Source organism: Zalophus californianus, chromosome 9 (genome assembly GCF_009762305.2).
Source record: "Zalophus californianus isolate mZalCal1 chromosome 9, mZalCal1.pri.v2, whole genome shotgun sequence".
In the NCBI taxonomy this organism is placed as follows: Eukaryota; Metazoa; Chordata; class Mammalia; order Carnivora; family Otariidae; genus Zalophus; species Zalophus californianus.
The window spans coordinates 101,427,520-101,446,408 of NC_045603.1; the positions used below are offsets into that span (position 1 = coordinate 101,427,520).

Consider the following 18,889-nt stretch of genomic DNA (forward strand, 5'->3'; position numbering starts at 1 on the left):
TCCTGGGATCGAGCCCCGCATCGGGCTCCCTGCTCGGTGGGGAGCCTGCTTCTCCCTCTTCCACTCCCCCTGCTTGTGTTCCCTCTCTCGCTGTGTGTGTCTCTCTCTGTCAGATAAATAAATAAAATCTTTAAAAAAAAAAAAAGAGCTCTGAGACTGTGGATCTTTGATGCTAGAGCAGAGCTGGAAGAAGAAAAGGAGGTGGATGCAGGCTTGGCAGAGCTTCAGTGAAGCCTCCAAGAAAAGCCACCAGATCTGACCTTGTGGACAAAGCCCTAGGACCCTGCAGTACTGGCAGCCCAAGTCATTGATTTGGTTTTCTTCACATCCTGGAATACAGAGCATCTTATTTTTAGCCTTATAAACAGAGGAATGAATAGCAGTGCTGGACCAATATAACCCTGGGCAAAACTGGGGGCAGGAGTCGTGTCCACTCTCCAGAGCAGCTGGCCCCAGAGCAGTTAGGAGCCAGAACCTCAGGGCAGTTCAGATTCCCTTATCTGGGGACATCCCCCACTAGGTCTCCTGCTCACATCAGTCAGTGATGCTGGGAATAGATATATTGTCTCATCCAAACCCCCAAACTCTTCTGCCTCAAGCAAGGTTTTCAGGGGAGCCTCCATGGTCTCTCTGCTGCATCTTGCCACTGCTAAAGTGCAGGGAATTCCCGATCACCTAGGCAAAACCCTGACCCCCATCCTTTCTAGAACTGACACCTTGTCTGTTCGGGGGATATTAAACTTACACCTTTGTTTATTCAAAAATCTCCTCTTACCCAGTTTGCCTTGACTATAAACCTTCTTCCTGCAATTCTAGCTTTGTCCATCAGCAACTCTTTCTATACTACTGGGACATCTAACTTGGACAGCTTAAGTACAGCATGGCTTTGGGTCAGGAGGATTTCTTGTTAGAGTGGGATCCTATGTGACATAGTTGAGACCAGTGTATTAGGAAGGGACCAATAGATAGATATCCATTTAAACACTAACATCCATAGAACATTTTCCATACAGGAAAGGTGCATGTAGCAATGATCATCCATTGAACAAATGGTTTTGAACCTCTAATAAGTACTAGGCACTATAGTGGGTGCTGGGATTCAATGGTGAACAGCACAGAGTCCCCACTCTCACAAAATTTATGGTGGACTTATAGACAAGGAAATCAGCAAGTACAGTGTGATATGTGCCATGACAAAGAATGCACAGGCACTATAGGATCACATGGGTGGGAGAACTAAGCCAGACTTGGATAAGGTGGTAGTATCAGGGAGGGCTTCCAGGAAGTGATGCTATCTAAGCAGAGACCTGAAGGAAGAGTAGTAGGTATCCGGAAAATAGAGGGAAGCAAGTTGAGCATAGCTGGAGTGGGTGGAAAGGACTTACAAGAAATGAAAGAAAGAAAGGTAGAAAGGTGTTCTGGGGAATGACTGTGTAGGGCTCTATGAGCTATGCTAAGGAGGGGACCTTTCTCCTAATAATAAGGGAAAAGTCACTGAAGGGGATTACGGAGGTGAGAAGTATAATCAGATTTCCATGTTAGAACACATGCCAATATAAAGGGAAGGGCCATTAGCATGCTGCTAGGAAAATAAATCTAGGCAAGGAAAGGGAGGATGTGGGGACAGTGTCCAGGAGGTCACTGCAGAGATCCAGGCAAGAAATGGGGGGCCATGAACCGGGATTACAGAAGTGGGACCGGAAACAGGAGGACAAGTTCAGGACAAAGAGACAAGCTTGTGGGATGTAGAATCATCACTCATTGTGAAGAAAGGAGATAGGAGAGTCAGGGCTTATGATTGGTGAATTAATACTAAGCAGGATGAGGATCAGCAGGAGGAGAGGCAGGTTGGTGGGAAGAAATGCTATCCCTCAGGGGAGCCTGTGAGACATCTGAGTGGGGATGTCCCATAGGCAGTCAGTTAGGCGAGTCTAAGCTCAGAGGAGAGATCCGGGCTACAGCTTGGAGTCTGGGAATCATCAGCGTCCAAACTAGTAATGAAGCCAAGAGAGGGGATAGATGGCCTGGGTGGGTAGTAAGAAAAGAAGGTGACTCAGAACCCAGCCCAAAAGAAAACCACAATGCCTGAGTTGTGTAATAAATATTACCCATCAGGGAAGTCAAGGCTGCATAAACTTCCTGACGCTACAGTTCAGATCTGTCTCTATAAGACTCTCCCTCAGAGTCCCACACTCGACCTCACCCCAGCATGGGTCCCACATATGACACACTCTCCCGTGTTGACTCATCAGACCCTGGGTCAAGCTCAGAAGCTCCAGGCTAGTAATTAAATGTGTACCTGATGTATCTCCTACTACAAATTGCAAACCACATAGGATAAGTACGTAAGTGTACAAGCATGTGCTTCTGCATGATGGGCCTACAGACTTAAGCGTACGCAAACATCCCTGCACATAAAGACACCCACACACACTCCAGTCTGGATTAGGTCATTTGTATCCACTCAAACTGAACACTAGAAGTGACTGTTCCCACTTTGCACTACAGATCTTCCCCAGAAACAAAACAAAAGCTGGGCAAATAAACAGTTACAACGGGGGGGGGGGGGGGGAGAAAACATTTGTCGAGATTCTTCTTTATGTCTTATTCCAGGATCGAATTTAATCCTCATGGCTAACCTGTAAGATGGGTTTTATAATCCCGAAGGGATGAAGACGAGACTCAAGCCTGACTCCGAAACGCTCCCCTGTCCCACCCTGGAACAACAACTTTAATTCTGGAGAAGGGGGCGTAGAAAGACATTCTAGCAAAAAAGAAGCTGGTGTGGTGTAGGTGTGATATACAGGTTTGTTACCTTTATTCATTCAATAAGTATTCGTCTTTATCCTACTATGTACCTGGAGGCAAGTGTTGACCAAATGCATGTAAGCAGAGAGCATTCCTTAACTAGGATCCTGTCTACACTTCTGAGGTGTTGTAATCATTTTTGTGGGACTGTCTGATGGAGCCTCCTTAGAGAGAAGTTGTTGTAACTGCTTGTCAGGGACAGATGAAGTCCTTGAATTTAAGATGTCTGTGGGAATTGTAGCCTTTCATTTTCCAGCAGGCCCAGTCTTCAAAGGCCACCACTGTACTTTACTTCGGCTAACAAGAGATTACCTTTCACAACACAGCTATTAAATAGGGCCCTAATTGATGAATTTGCTAATGGCCCTTCCCTTTATATTGGCATTAGCCTGGTTCAGTTCCGTCTTAGCTGAACCTCCCCCGGGTCATGCCTCACACGCAGTGAATATATTCTGCTAGATTTATGGCAAAGAGGACAGGGAGTTTAACTCAGTCATTAAACATCTGATTTGCCACATGAGCCTGGGCAATACCTCTGTCCTCTCTCTTCCTTTCTCCTGTGCCTCAGTTTTTCTCAGTAGGAACATGGGGGAAAGTTATTGATCAATCCAGTAATCAAGAAGGAATTGCTCTCTTTTTAGCAGCAAGGCTTACAAAGGGCACAAGCAAGTCTAAGGTACTGGGCCTTCCTTCAGAAGGTCTGCAACCGATCATGATTGAAACTCTCCCATCTCCCACTTCTCTCACATTTGTAGGTACTCAGTGAGGTTTCCATCTAATTCTTTAAATGTTGCCAAACACCTGCTTCCAAGAGCTTGGAGTGCGGTAGGCCAGCCTGTGGGTCACAGAGAACCCCATCCCTCCTGTGACTGAAGCACTTCACGTGGGGGCTAGTGGCCCCTGGGCCCCTAGGATACTAAAAACCTTGTCTTCAGCTGTCTTCATGGCTGAATCAATGATTCAGTGATTGAATAACTTGAATCAAAGATGCCTTCCCTTGACTGCTCTGCTCCAGCTCTGCCGAAACTGGCTCCATAACATCAGTGGTAAAGGCCCTTTATTCGTCCACTCCCCCTTTTGGGGCAGCACTGGATAAGCCCAGATTACAAATAACAGCTAATCTTTCTTGAGCATTTACCATGTGCCAGGAGTGTGCTTTATGTGAAATAACTCACTTAATCCCCATAATAACTCAATGGGATCAAGTGCTGTTACCATATCATAGATGATGAAGCCAAGGCACAGATGATGATGGTAACTTGCGCAGGCTGGTAAGCTGAGATCCAGCCCCAGGTGTGTCAGTCCCAGGGGCTGCACCCTTAACCTCACACTAAAGCACCTCAGGTGAGAAGTCAGCAGCCCATGTGGTTTAACTGTTTGGAAGGTGCCAAGAAAATCCTTATCCCTCCTGCTTCCAGAATTGCCTCTCAAATAAGCTGGTAATGGGCTCACAATTCTACCACTGAAATAATTCCCTTGGCGATGACAAAGCAAACCTCCTAGGAGGATGAGGGGATCTAATACGTGGAGCTTGCTACAGAGTGAACGGCTCCAATTTGCTATAGGTCCTTTCTGGAATATGCATAGAAGTGTATCAGTTCCTTCCTAAATCCCCCAAAGTTTTCAGCAAGTGGGAGCTGGTGTGGGGCAAAGACGAGAATAAGCTCAAAGTTGGGGATGTGGATAAAAACAGGAGAGAAGCCTGAGTCAACAGCAAAGCACATTCCAGTTCTGAGAATACCCCACCTTGGCTACTTTCTAGCTCTATAATCAACCACCGCAAGCTCCCACTTCTTCAACTGCAAAACAGAAATAGAAAGAGCTGCATTGTAATCTTCTTGTGTAAATTAAATAAGGTGATGCTTACAAAGCACTTAACACTATGCCCAACACACAATATGAACATTAAAATGGCAGCTCTTGTTATAATTATTTCTGTTGCACAAGGAAGGAAGGTCCTATCAAGGAACTGAGAAGCCAGTGGGCAGGTGGACAGCTGAGCGAGCAGGAGGAAAGAGACTTGAAGGAGAGAAACTACCTTCATCAACTTTGCAACTATTCTGAGGCCTATTTATATGTTCATTCAGTCATTCATCTGCCATTTTCAACTCAGACCTAATATATGTGGACACTGTGTTGGATGATGTTGTGGGCTGAATCAAGTTGAATCGAGTCCTCCTCCCCCAAAATGTGAAGTCCTCACCCATAACCAAGAATATTAACCTATTTGGAAGTAAGTTATTTGCAGGTGTGATCAAGTTAAGACGAAGTCATACCAGATTAGGTTGGGCTCTAATCCAGTTGACCAGTATGCTTATAAAGAAGAAGAAATATAGACACACACATGGGGAAAAGGGCCATGTGAAGATGAAGGCAGAGATTGCAGCAATGTGTTGACAAGCCAAGTAATATCGAGCACAGCTGGCAGCAACTAGAAGCTAGGAAAGAAGTGAGAAACAAATTCCCCCCTAAGAACCTCCAGAAGGAACCAACTCTGCTGACACCTGGATTTCAGACTTCTGGCCTTCCTAACTGTGAGAGAGTAAATTACCCTTGTTTTAAGCCAGCCAGTTTGCAGTCCTTCCTTACAGCAGCCACAGAAAACAAACATAGGTGATAAAACCACAAAGATACAATTAAAACCCAAAGTTCCTATTCTGAAGTCTTTGCTATTCCTTTCACCCCCCAAAAGAGGCATACTGTGTTAGACAAGTTTCTCCCCTAGCCCACTAGCGAGGACTCCAGGCATAAGGATATCTTACATGAGTAGGCGGTGTGGAACGAGGATTGTCCCGGCCACAGTCATATCAGGTCCCTGCCACCCACAGGGCGTAGCATTGATGACTGTGAAAAGAAGGATGGCAGGGTGGTGGGGGGAGGCGGGGAAAGAAAGCCCGGAAAAAAGAAGGCAGGACTGATGTCTTGTTTTCCATTTCTTCCAAATCCACCATTCCTCATTTCTCCTCTTAATTTCTCCATTCTTTCTCTTCATGTTTTAAGTTTCTACTCTGGTCCCTCAGATGCCTTCATAGCCTGGTAGACTGGAGAAAGTATGGGTCTTGTTGGCTAGAAGAGTCTGAATCCCAGTTCTATCACTTACTACTTGTGGTATCTTGGGCAAGTAACACTAACCGTCTATGCTTTGGCTTCTTCATCTGTACAATGGGGATAATATGTAACTCATAGTGTTGTGTATGTATGTCTGACATGCATTATATAATGCATGTGTGTATGTATGTAGTGTATGATGGCATACATTGAACAAGATGATATATGCCAAAGCATTTTAAATGTCATGTGAAAAGGACCGCAATCTCATTATACACAGTTCCTAGATTATATGTACAGAAACTCTGGTTTTCAATATTACGTGTCAGGACATACACAAAATTAGCACCAAAAATAAGAACAGTAAATCAGATGCTACATTTAAAGGACCAAAGCCAAAGTATAAATGCCAATGGATAAATGGCATTGACCTAGCAGTAAACATGATCTCAACACCAGCACTGAAGATCTCTGTGATATTAGGCAAGATTTTCCATCTCTTGATTTAAATGATTTGAGTTTCCATCCAGCTCTAAGATTCTATGACTTTATGAAAAGGTACACATCAGGCTGTTTGCTTTTATACAATTACACTTTTAAAAGAGCTCTTTACTTATAGGTCACCCATTACAAATCTAGGGAAAGCTGTGATGCTTGAGGGAATTCTAATAAGTGAAGTAGAAAAGCCACTTGATGTGTGAAGTATTCAATGGGCTGCATAACACGGGAAAGACAAGTCTTCTTAAACAATCCTCTCCTAGTTATCATAGGAGAAGGCTAATGTCAGAATATCAGAGACACAGGGTTTGGAATACCTTGGAACAAAAGCCAGTGATGAGGGTGAGACAGTCCTAATACAGCCCCAAATACAAAGGCAACCAGACAGTTTCTACCTCCTTTTGGAATAATATAAACAAAGGTGACTGGGTTTACAATAGAAGAGATTGAGCTCCACTTCTGGAAGAACTTCCTACTGGGATACGTGATATGTAAGAAGTTTGGGGAAATCACCTTCTCCCAAGCTTTTCAGTGAGAGACCAAGCAACCAACTTGGTGTCCTGGGTTAAGTGTGTTCAGCAGTGGGAGCATGGACAGAGGGACCTTTTGGAGGTCCCTATCTGCCTGTGTTCTCTCTGTGCTTTCACTAAGTCAGTTCACAATGGTACAATAACGCCTGTGTGTCACACAACACAATGCGGCTTCCAGTTACCTTGGCAGTTCACATGTTGTCATGCTGCCCACTTTTCCCCTGCTGGCACAGTAGACTCCAAGGTGTAAGTACTGTTTTTATAGATTTCTGCACGTTCAACACTGGTATGTGATAATCACTTCGCATTGCAGTTAGCAAAGAAGAGGAACCGAAACCCACTCCTGAGTTGGAGACGAGAGTGTTGTGTTTCACCCTCCTTGACAGCCAAAAGCCAATTTAGGACTCTGAAAAGCCAAATTCCCCAGGGGGGGAAATGTGGGTATCTTCTTAATTCTTCTGAACTCACTGAAGGATTGAAATCAGTGTTTGCTGAGGGAGGAAAAAATCGATGTGGATTATCATTTATGGATCATTTCAGCTGGAGGAACAAGGAAGTGGCAGAGTTCATCAGGTTTGCACTTTTTCAACAAGACTCCTAAAAGCTAGCAGGATAATAATCATAAACACTCATTGAGCACTCACCATATTCTAAGCCCTTTGCATGAATTAATTCATTTAATCATCACAACAATTTTATGAGGCCCAGAGAGTTTAAGTTATATTCAACCTAACAACACATCTACTGAGTTCCAAGCTAGATTTTAAGCCAAGCAGTCTGGCTCTAGAGCGGAGATAGTTGTTAGCTCCCATACTCTTTGGAAAGAGACATGGATGCAGACCGTCCTCCAAGAAGTGGGCCTGTATCCTACCTTCTTTCGTCCTCTTCCTCCTCAATTCTCTGACCTTTGTACTATAGAACCACACACTTCAGCTGAAAAGAACTTCCTGAGGAGAAGAATCCATTAGCCACAGCCACCAACGTACACCATGTCAGAAGTCAGCTCAGTGCTCCCCACAACTCATAGAGCAGCCATCACTGGTATCCTAACCCCATTGTCCCATTGTAGGATTTTTCCCAACCCATAATTATTCTCTCTCTGGGTCAGTAAGTCAATAGAACATTTTTTTTAAAAAAAAACAGCCTCCAAAATGACTCCTTTGCTAAAACTCTTTTCCCCACCCCTGGGGGCTCTCCTCTGAGGTGCTAAAACCCCAGTCAGGGAGTCATCACCATAAATAATGCATCAGGCTTTCACCAAGATTCAGTAAAGCAAGCAGCAGCTCAGAAAAGTCCATTATCCCCCCATGGTTCATAACTGGGCATTGTGATTAATCCATTTATCTGCTTTTCAGATGAACACCCCATAGTAAGAGTCAATAATTACAGAATATCGAATAGGTACATGAATAACCAAAATGTACCCATGTTTTGAGTTGCTGCAGCAACTTGATTCCCAGAATCTTTACTCATTTTGAGTTTTAAAGGTCCACAATAGCAGAAGTGCAGCAGAGGGGTGGGAGATAGGAAGCCCAATTTTCAGAAAGTCACGAGTGACTAAAACCCAGAAGGCTCATGAGCTTACTTGGCATAATCACATGAATCAGTTCAGTCAACATTTATCAACATTTATTATTTACTGTGCGTCAGGCACAGTGTTAGGAACAAGGTATACCAAAAAAAAAAAATTTTCATTATCTAACTGAAGAAATAGACATATAAAAAGGCAATCAACTTATAATAGGAAAAATGAGACCTGTGTTAAGAACACAGAAGAAGGAGAATGAGTATTCACTCCCCATGAGCGTGGAGGATAAGTGGAGATCTCGGTAGGGTGCCCAGAGGAAACGACCTTTGAGTTGAGTGTTGCAGGTTGAGGAAGATTTTTTTTTTTCCAGAGAAGAGGGGGAAAGAACAGCCCAGGCAGAAGGACCGGTGGGAAGTGGTTTATACAGAGAATTGCACTGGGCAGGTATTAAAGGACTTTTACACTGTACTAGGGAAACTGGGCTTTATCTTGTATCCTGTACGCAAGAGGGCAACATGGTACGTTTTTAAAGAGATGTGTGATCATGAGCAGATTGTGCTTCAGAAAACCCACTGAGCAGTGATAATGAGGCGGGATTAGAGAAGAGGACCTGCAGTTGAGAGGCTATTGCCATAGTGAAGGCAAAAGTGAAAATGACCTGCCTTGGGCACTGATAGTGAGTTGAATAGGGTAGTAGGACGGAACAGTCAGGCCAGAGGCTTTGCAGACTTTTCAGAAGGCTGTATCAGAAAGTTTCTGATGATATGTGGGGAGCAGAGGTGATAATGCCTTTAGCTGAGGAAGAGAAGCATATCAAGGAACCCAATAAAGCATAAATGGAACTAACATTGCTTCATGTGTACCCTGTGCCAGGGGCTGTCAGAGTATTTCCTTATATCCTATGCCTTCTCTGTACCATAAGGGGAACCAGCTCAAGTGAACACATAGGGGTACTGAAGTCAAAGTAGTTAAAGAGTGCACTCAGGGCCACCCAGAACATACTGTGCCCACCAAGCCCGTGCCCTTGATGTTCCCACTGCCCCAGCTCTGAACTTCACTTAATGAGGGAGGCTTTGCTCACAATATGAGTAGCTTTATTCTTCACTTTCTCCCTCCTGCCTGACAATTAGAATGTCCATCCCTATCTTTACCTTGTGAAAAAAAAAAACTTTCTCCCATTATCCTTGCCTACCCCCAACATTGCCTCTCTCCCTTCCAAAGTATCTCTGTCCTCCCCACTCCTCACCCACTCCTATTCACACATGACATCTTTTTGGAAGTAAGTGTAGGGCAAAGGGCAATGAGTCAGAAGTGGTGGCAGTCTGTGTCCCAGGGCTGTCCTAGCCCAGCAGGTGACTCTCAGAAACTGCTTGAGCTCGCAGCCCCAATGTCCTCACTTATGAAATGGGGACATGAAATGAATACTAACCTTTGCTTACCTCACAGGATTATTGTAAGAGGAAAGGAGATAAAGTGCTTGCAAACAACACTAACAAAAGGCAGGAAAAAGTGCTACAGAATTATCTGAATTATTGGGCACTGTGGTCCACCAGACTGTGAGCTCCTTATGGGCAGGGGCCTGGGGTTGCCTCCATCTTTCAATCAGGAGTATCTAATTATTCCTGGTACAGAGTCAGTCTCTGATAAAGACGTTGAATTAGCAACAAGGACCACTACCATCATCAACACACACACACACACACACACACACACACACACACACACACGTGTCCTTTCCTCTCTCACCATAATGCAGGCAAACCCATAATACCTCCACTTTTGGAAGTACTGCTCTAGTCCTGGTGTATTCCAAAAAACAGCCAGTTCCTGGAGGAAAACCAAGTGATTGTCACGCGCCTGGATGCCTCCACTGGGCACGTTTGACCAAGTCTGAATCTTCTCCCTCACAAGGGAAGTTGCTAAGAACTGAACCCCCAGACTCACTCTTCTCCAAAGAGACCCAGCTGGGTCTGTCCCTCCCCACCCCCACCTTTGTGCCAGGCATGCGATGTGTTTTATTTTTTTTTTTCCTCGCAGGAGCTCAGCCGCCTCTACTGCTGTTTTCATTGATGCCTTGAGCAGAGCTGGCATGTGCAACTGCTGAGAAGGGGGAGCTTGGAGCCGCGGGGGAAGCAAGTAAAAATAGCCTGGCGCGCGTCGCTCTTGCCTGCTCTGGACGCCTTTAACCCTGGCCAAGGTGGGGAGCTCAGCAGCCACTCCTGCACACTGCAGAATCTGGCAGGGGTCTGCACCCAGACCCCGAGCAACAGCCGGGGTTGGAGGGGGGGCTTAGGGACGCGAGAAAACTTTTTTTTAGAAACCGCGAGGGGGGAGGGAAGAGCCGGAGAAAGCTGTTTCTTGCTTCCAGAGCTCCAGCCACCTGGCTGCAGGGACTGTGACGTGCCCACTGGTCCAATACTTTACAGAAGTGCAGCCTTGACTCTGAGCTATTTTTAGCAACCTCTTCCGTGGGTGGGCGATCAGAGGGAGGAATGCGAGGGGATTGGTAAGGCTAGCTCTCTGCTGTGAGGCTAGGCGCCTTTGCTGGCTGGGAAGAGGAAGTGTCCAGGGGACTGTAGGCATGCTGGCTTTGCCCTAACTCAAGGAGACAGCGTTAGCTACTGAATGCCCAAGCCCCAGAGCGTGTTTGTTTTTCGAAGTCGACAATTACCAGATGCATGCTGCTTCTAGTCTCTCAGAGAATGGGGATTTTAAAAGCTTTGCTGCCTATGCTGTGGGGTAATGGTTAGCTGCAGTTAAGACCTTACTGAAGAAGATCAGAAGGGTCTCTGCACCTTTTTGCATTCCAGCAAGACAGAGGGACAATCCCCGCGCCACACCTCCATCCCCGCCCCACGCTGCATATGGGTAACCATATGTGAAATGTACGGCAGCCCCACCAGACACCAGGCTATTAATAGAGCCCGGGAGTTTGCTCTCTGTCTTTTTCCTGCCACCGAGTAAGGGATGATCTTCACACACATACCCCACTCCGCCCCCACCTCGGCGCACCGTTTCTCCAAGAAGGTAAGGGGGCTGCCCACGCTGATCCCCTTCGTGACTACAGGTGCCTAGAGCCAACGGACTAGTCCAGTTGTATCTAGAGCAGGGTCAGTGCGAGGCCAGGGAATTACAGTCTCCAATCTCGGGACGCAAAACTCAGCAGGGCTCTTTGAGGCTCAAGGCCAACTCGAGAGCAGAGAAAGGGCAGCTATTGGGCTGCCGAAGGCGGGGGGCAAGAGCGCAATTTGCGGAGCTAGAGCGACCTCCTCCAAAGCTGCTGCGGGACGAGTGGCTGCAGACCCATTTCTCGCTGCAGCCCACGGCGCGCAGCCCCCACGGCGCGCAGCCCCCACCCCGCGCGGGCTCGGCTGCGGCAGGAGCGGGCGCTGTCCCTGGTTCTGAAGGTGGCCGCGGCCAGGGCTCCCTACCCGGGTTTAGCGCCCCCGAGGCGGCTCAAACGTTCGAGGACTGCAGACCTCTCCCGGGCCGGATCTGGGCGGGAGGGTCTATTGGTGGTGCCCAAGTCCCACCACCGGCTCCGTTTGCCCCCAACTTCCCGCCCCACCCCCCTTCAAAAGGCCCGGAGCTCTCCGCGGTGCTGCGGGGACTGAGAGCTGGGGACTGACTCGAGCTTGAAGGGTAAAGCTGAGGCAGCGGCTGCAGACGGTCAAGGCACTGCAGGGAGGAAACGTGGCCCCAGGATCACCCATCCCAGCTTTGCACAAATCCGGGACTCTGGACCCCAAATGCAGCCCAGAGGAGAGGGCAGGGGAGCGCTGCTGCCCAGGGTTTGGGACTTGGGGAAAGAGAAGCGAGCAGCGGGTGGCAGGAGAGGGAGATGGGGTGAGAGCGACTCTTTTGCATTTTCAAGAGGGAGGGGACCTGAGACATGCACTGTCTTTCCCCCACCACACACACACACACACACACACACACACACACACACACACACACACGGCCGGCAGAAGCAAGCGGGATGGAGCAGGGGAAAGTTTGGCACTAGGTGCAGAGCGCCGGCGCGGCGGCGGCGGCGACAGCGACGGCGGCGCGGTGGTCCGAGGTGGGCTGCCGGGGTCGCCGAGAGCCCCAGCCCTCTCGCCTCCTTACCTCGGTGTTCTCGGCAGCGTTCTCCGCCATTTTCCTCCTTAGGAGCAGGCAGCGGGAGGAGTGTTTCATGCCCATAAGAGCCAGCAAGGGTTTGGTGATACAGAGATAGTAGAGAAAGAGAGAGCTGGTGTAGCTTTAAAAGAGAGAGAGAGAGAATAGGAGGAAAAAAAAAAAAAAAACCCAACCCAGCCCCTCTGCTGGAGCGTCAGCCGATACAATCAACTACGGTTGAGTCTTTTCTGCAGTCTCCACTTTGTTTTATTTTCCTCCCTTCTCATCTGCTTCGGATTCCTTCACACAGTTTCAAGTTCTTCTCGCGCACCCGACCCCCTCCCCGCCCCTCTCCACCCGCGCTGCGGGCTAAGCTGGAGGGAGGCAGCCCCGAAGGCTCCGCGGCAGCGGCGGCGTTTCCTCTCACGGCTGCTCGCAAAGTCCGGCCGGCCGGAGGCAGCCACCAACTCCTCTCAACTTCTGCAGATCGGCTGGGCGAAGCAACACGCTTCCTGCGCGTCTCTCCTAGGGGCTGAGCCGGGTGAGTGGGGGCGGGGTAGGAGGTTCGGTAGAGCGGGCGGCGGCTGGGCGCAGACGGAGGGCCCCCAGCGCCCCCGGGCCCGCCGCCTCCCCCAGGTTCCAGGGGTCTCTTGGTCGCCTCCACTGCCGGGCGCTGTGCACAACTTGAGAGAGGGCAAGGGCCGCGTGGACGCTGCAGGGCCACGCGGGAGGCTCGGAGAAAGCGGGGCGCCGGAGCTGGGCTCTTGCAGGTTCTTAGACCCGAGTGTTCGTCCTCCCACCGAGGACAAGCTCTGGGCAAGATTGGGCCATAGTTACCTCGCCCCCACCCCACCCCACCCCCAACTCCCCAGCTCCTCCGTCAATTCTTGGTTCCTTCCTTGGCGAATTACGGTTTCGGGAGCGAAGGGGTGGGTGTCTGGGCGAGGGAGGGTCCTTAACTCCTTCAACTCTAGGACTAAGTGTGCTATCATCTCTCCTTTTCTCCCACTGACCCTGTCCAGGCACTTGGCGCCCCAAGCCTCTATTAGGCTGAGAGGTTGGGCCAGAGGTTCAACCAGAGGTGGTTTGGGAAGATAGGAAAAAGTCAAATGGATGAGCCTGCAATCCTGTTCCCCCTACCTCAGTCTTCCCTACCAGCCCCCTGCCCACACATTTCTCTTCTCCCTCCTCACCCCTCCCCCATCATCACCAGATTTTGAAGTCCCTTTTATGGGAGAGAGGGAGGATGTCACGTACCCATTAGGATTCTCTTGATCCTTTTTTAAGGGAGTTTGGGCGGCAGCAGGGGGTGTGAATTTTTATACAATGCATTCCTGTCTTCACTTTGAGAGCTTTTTTTCTCTGTCTTACTGGCCATCTGTCAGGCGGGTGGGAAATAGAACAAGGGCGGGGGCACTCTGTCTCTCCCTTTGCAACAGGCCAGTCAGGCTGGACTTCTTCAAAGACAGCTGCAGTTTCAAGCTTTCAACCCAGAAGTCAAGGACAGGGACCTGACAGATGCTCCTGAGCACCCTGGCTCTCTTCACTTCAACCCTGTACTTACATAGGGAGATCAGTCCCACGTGCATGCCCTATTTGTTTTTATCATCACCTTTGACAGCCAGGAAATGTGAGCCTGGTTGTCCTCGACTAACCTCAGAGTCCATTGAAGAAATGGGCCAGAATCTAAAGATGCCTCCATCACCTGACCCTAGGGGAAAGAGAGGATGCATTGCAATAAGTGGAGGAGGGAGAGAAGTGGGAGTGGAGAGTAAAAAGAGTGAAAAGACAATGGGCAACAGGCTTGGGCTAACGGGCTCCTGTGTGTGTGTCTGTGTGTCTGTGTGTGCGTGTCTCGTGGAAGGAGTGAATGTAAATGAAAGAGTGAGCCTAACTCCTTAACCTTTTCCTTTCCCAGACCACAGACCTTGACTAGTGTTGGGGGTGAGGGAGCAAAATCTTTCACAACACCTGGTCATCCTCCTTCCTTTCACATCCTGCCAACATGCAGAAAGTCGCAGGGGAGTGAATGAGATGAATCTAAAGAATGACTTTTACCCTCTTGAACCCCATCTTATCTTAGCATCTTTCTCAGAATCCAAAGATTGAGACATCTCATCCTCTACCATGAGAGTCTCAATACTCATACAATCAATGAAAATCAGAAAGGAAAGGATCCTCACAGCATTTTGGTCCTCTAAATCTTACAAATAAGGACCCTGAGATCAGAGAAAGGAGGACATTTGTCCATGATCCTTCAGCCAGCTGAGGGAACATCTGAGAGCAGCTTCCCAGCTTCCTGACTTTCAGTTCAACACTCTCCCCCCACCTCACCCCACACTGCTTCTGCCTGTGCAGTGCATCCATTCTGTGACTAACCAGGGAGGAGGGGAGCTGAGACAAGCTCCCACCGAAATAGGCTGCTGCCTGTGCGTGATTATGTTGCTATGAGAACCTCAGTGGGTGTGTTTCCTCCGTTCTCTGTTGAAATCTTTTGCTTGGTTTGGCTTCTCCCCAAGCACAGGCACAGTTCCCCTTAGAATGGGGAGTAGAGAGGCTGAGATAGAGAGCTGCATTCTCCTGGCAAGATTTTCTATTCCAGCCCATCCAACCCAGAGCCCACCTGGGGCTGCAGGTGAGGAGTCTAGGCTACCAAGGTGGTTCCATAATGGCTGGAGTGAAGGTAGATACTCCAGTCTTCTGTTGAGCCATCTTGGAACAGAGTTGTTATTCCTGCTATGCTCCCACCTAATTACAAATTCACAAGCAAAAGAATTGTTACCTTAAGAGACTAAGTTCTGGCGTACTTTATTACACAGCCAAAGATTACCTGAACATTCATCTCCTACAGTTGTGAAAATGATGCACGAAAAATGCCTAGCACATAAGTCGGCATCCCCACTACCTCACCATTCACAGGAATTCAGTCTTTCTCCCTCTCTTTTGCATAAATATATTAGCATAGTTTTACAAGATTAATTTCATCATTCCACAAAGAATTTACTGGGCATCTGTTATATGCCTAGCTCATTAATAAACACTGGGTTTGACAATAGGCAACAAAAGGTATTGGATTGACCATTGAGGAGCTCTGAATTTAGTCACCTTGGATGTTTTGGAAGTGTATAGAATTTTCATAGAAGATCTTTAGGAGGGATTTTGGTGGGAGGCAAGAAGATACATGAGATGACAAGAGATGTAGGTTGTTCACTAAGATGTAAGTTAAATAGATAGTCTGGGACAATATGCCCTACCATGTAGAGGTGTCCTGAAGACACATTTTGCTTATGTCTTCAGTGCAACAAAATGCATTGACTAGTACATGTAAAGTACGTAGGATAATGCTTGGCTCATGGTAAGACCACAAACATTGTGTTAACATTTGCTAGGCCCTGTCCTAGGCTCTGAGTCAAACTTTATAGAGCACTTATTAGATGCCAGAGATTCATCTAGACTTAATATGTCCTCATGCAGTTCTTTTGACAACTCTTTTCAGAGAGTACTGTTATTATCCCTAAAAAACAGATGAGAACACAAAAACACAGAGAGCTGCCCAAGTGACAGAGTCAGGATTCAAATCTAGGATGTTTTATTCTACAGCATGACCTTTAAGAGGTTAACCAGATTCTGTGAACAAGAGAACAAGTGGTTCTCAAACTTGGCACAGTGGAATCATCTGAGGAGCTTTAAAAATACCAGTGCTTTGGTTCAACCCCCAGAAAGGATGATTTAGTGAGGCCTGGCATCAGGATTTTTTTTTAATTCTCTAGTTGATTCTAATGTGCAGTCACGGTTGAGGACAATTGGATAAAAATATGTGGAAAAGATGAAAGGACCCACAGAGAAATAAGGTCCCTAAGTTATAGAAAGGGCCCCCCAAAACTATAGGAACCCCCACAGTATAGAAAGGTCCATCTCTAACACAGAGGTTCTTGAGAGCCATGAAGTTCTTGATAGTGAAAATGTGCTGATGGTTGAACCAGCATGCAAAGGTAGGAATGAGACTCTTGGGAAGGACTGACTATTAATTGGAAAAGTTATCTAGCTTTGTGAGATGCCACAGAGAAGTGAATTTCCTGCCACTGGAAGGGTTCAGTCAGACTATTTGGCATAGCTGTTGCAGTGGAACTGCAAACCCTAGAAGGTTGAACAAGGCTTCTAAGGTTCCATTCACCCTATGGGGCGACTTCAGAATTGTCTCCTCTCATTTCTGAGCCCTCCAGGAGGTAAAGACTGTGTAGTTGTTCAACTTCAGGAGCCAGTCAACACTTTATTGCTTCCCAAAATCCAATGCCCCTGCCATTAAGATGCAATGTCTCTTGCAGACTGTGCTGTCTGGGAAAGCCCAGACTCTGGCTCATTCAAATATGATTGTTGCAATAAAAGATGTATAAGATATGTCATGTGGCTTCTTCCTCCTTCTCCTAGGAGAACCTCACATGTGGCCTGGGCTCACATATGGCCATGGCACGCTGCAGTGAATCCATGGCTCCTCAGGAATCAGACCACAGACGTGATCCATCACCACCTCATGGCAGCTCACCCAGCAGTGTTCTTAGTGTCTTCTGGGCCAGACGGGAGCCACGCCAAGGCTGCAGCAGCCGGCTAGCTACCTGGCTGAGACTCCATGCAGCCCCACACCTGGGCAGTTCTCCTACACAAAAGCCTCTGCAGTCCTATTTCTCCCTAACACAAGGGCAAATTATTTCTTAAACTACATCCCAAAGAACAACTTGCAAGAGTGTCACCAGCACATACAAAGTTTGGGTTTCTTTCTTTTTTTTTTTTTCCTTTTGCCATTAAAACCAGAATGTTATTCTTTCTTGCTCTGATAATGTCTGAGTAAATCAATTCAGCATTGTTTTGTGCTAGATACAAAAGTGTTTGGTTTGATTATTTATTCTAACAATTCTTCAGAGACATTTTCTTAGTAATTCCACATTGATAGCTAAATCCTTGGTGTTCTATGCCCCTAAAAAATTGAATACCATTGTTACCTGCCTTTCTCTCAGGGTGAAGAGGACTCAGAAAGACATCTAGATTTTCTCGGTGGCCTATGATGGAACTGAAACTTCTTCAGAGAAGGGCCCTGAAAGAGGGATATAGTGGTAGAAACATAAAGGTACTTAAATAGTCCTTCTAAAATGCTATTGCAGTAGAAATTAGCTTTCTCCTCTTGGTGGAAGTTGTATACTCCACTCCTCTCCTCCTTTTCAAATCTTTCATAAAGGCTTACCTTTTTCTGGAAAATCCCTCCTGAATTCTCCAGGGCTAACTAGAAATCAATTCAGTTTATCCAGTGCAATAACTCAATACAAATTTGCTTCCATTAGCCCTTATATTAAGTACTAGGACCCAAGCACTCTGCTAGGCATTCTGGACTAAAAGATGAAAGGACATATCCCTACCCTGATGATACATCTTCTCCCAGGAAAAGATGGTAATGGATTCAAGTCCTATCAAGGGTCATATGGATTGGTTCTAATAGGTTAGATATAGCTTTAATCATTGGTCACGTAGGCCCTGCGAAGTATCTATAGAGATGGACAGAGAGATCCTAGAGGCTATAGGGTCTGGACCAGAAGCATAGTAGCCTCCATTCAAGTAAGGTTGGGGATACATTCTCCATCAAAATTCTAAAGTTCCTGTGTGCCTCTGAAACTTTTATGGGTAAGAAGTTTTCCGCCTTGCTCCTGCCCCAGACACATTATATACTGATGTCACCTGAGGCATGACACATTATGACCTGCCTTAGTGCAGGGTTGATCTCTGGTGTCTCAGGAATAGCCCCACCTGAAAATGCACAGTGAATGGACATAGCTAAACAAAACTGTGCTTGATTCCATCTGTTTCCTTTCTGGACCATTTAACCACCCTTATCTCTTTCTTCACTTCCGAGAGGAAAGAGCATGAGCTTTGTGGTCTTACAGCCCAGTAGGTTAACCTCTCCATCTGTGTGAAAATGGCTTAATGGTGATCTTGCTCTGGCAGAAGGGCATGACAATAAAATAAGCCAATGTAGATGAAACACCTAGCATAGTTCCTAGGAAATAGTGTTCTAATAGAAGCCAGTTTCCTTCCCAGCATCTCATCATACAAGACCATGTGTCTACCTACATGAGATAGAGACACAGCACCATGTGGAGAAAGAGTGTACTGCAGGGGTCAACAGACCTGTGCCCTAGTCCCAGCTCCAGCATTAAATAGGTGGGTGGCTTTGAGAAAGTCACTTTACCTCTTGAGCCCATTTCTTTAAAAGAGGAGGTTTGTAGGAGACAAGCCCTACATCCGCTTTCTGATTTGTCATTTTATGCATGGTGTAAACTATAATTCTAATCATACCCAAATCAAACAAAGACTGGTCACATGCATCTCA

At 47.1% G+C, this 18,889-nt stretch overlaps 1 protein-coding gene and 1 long non-coding RNA gene across 2 annotated transcripts in view; one reads left to right on the forward strand and one right to left on the reverse strand.

Annotated features, from left to right (window-relative positions):
- Positions 1 to 12,831, reverse strand: part of PRMT8 (protein arginine methyltransferase 8) — a 91,836-nt gene extending 79,005 nt beyond the window's left edge. The window contains 1 exon segment of the mRNA XM_027593774.2: positions 12,523 to 12,831. Within this exon segment, the coding sequence (XP_027449575.2) occupies positions 12,523 to 12,597 (75 nt within the window). The 5' untranslated portion in view covers positions 12,598 to 12,831.
- On the forward strand, positions 11,017 to 17,347 carry LOC113921331. Its single transcript, XR_003519644.1, has 3 exons — positions 11,017 to 11,439; positions 12,824 to 13,054; positions 16,942 to 17,347. It is a non-coding gene; the product is annotated as an uncharacterized LOC113921331 (long non-coding RNA).
- The last annotated feature ends 1,542 nt before the right edge of the window (positions 17,348 to 18,889 follow it).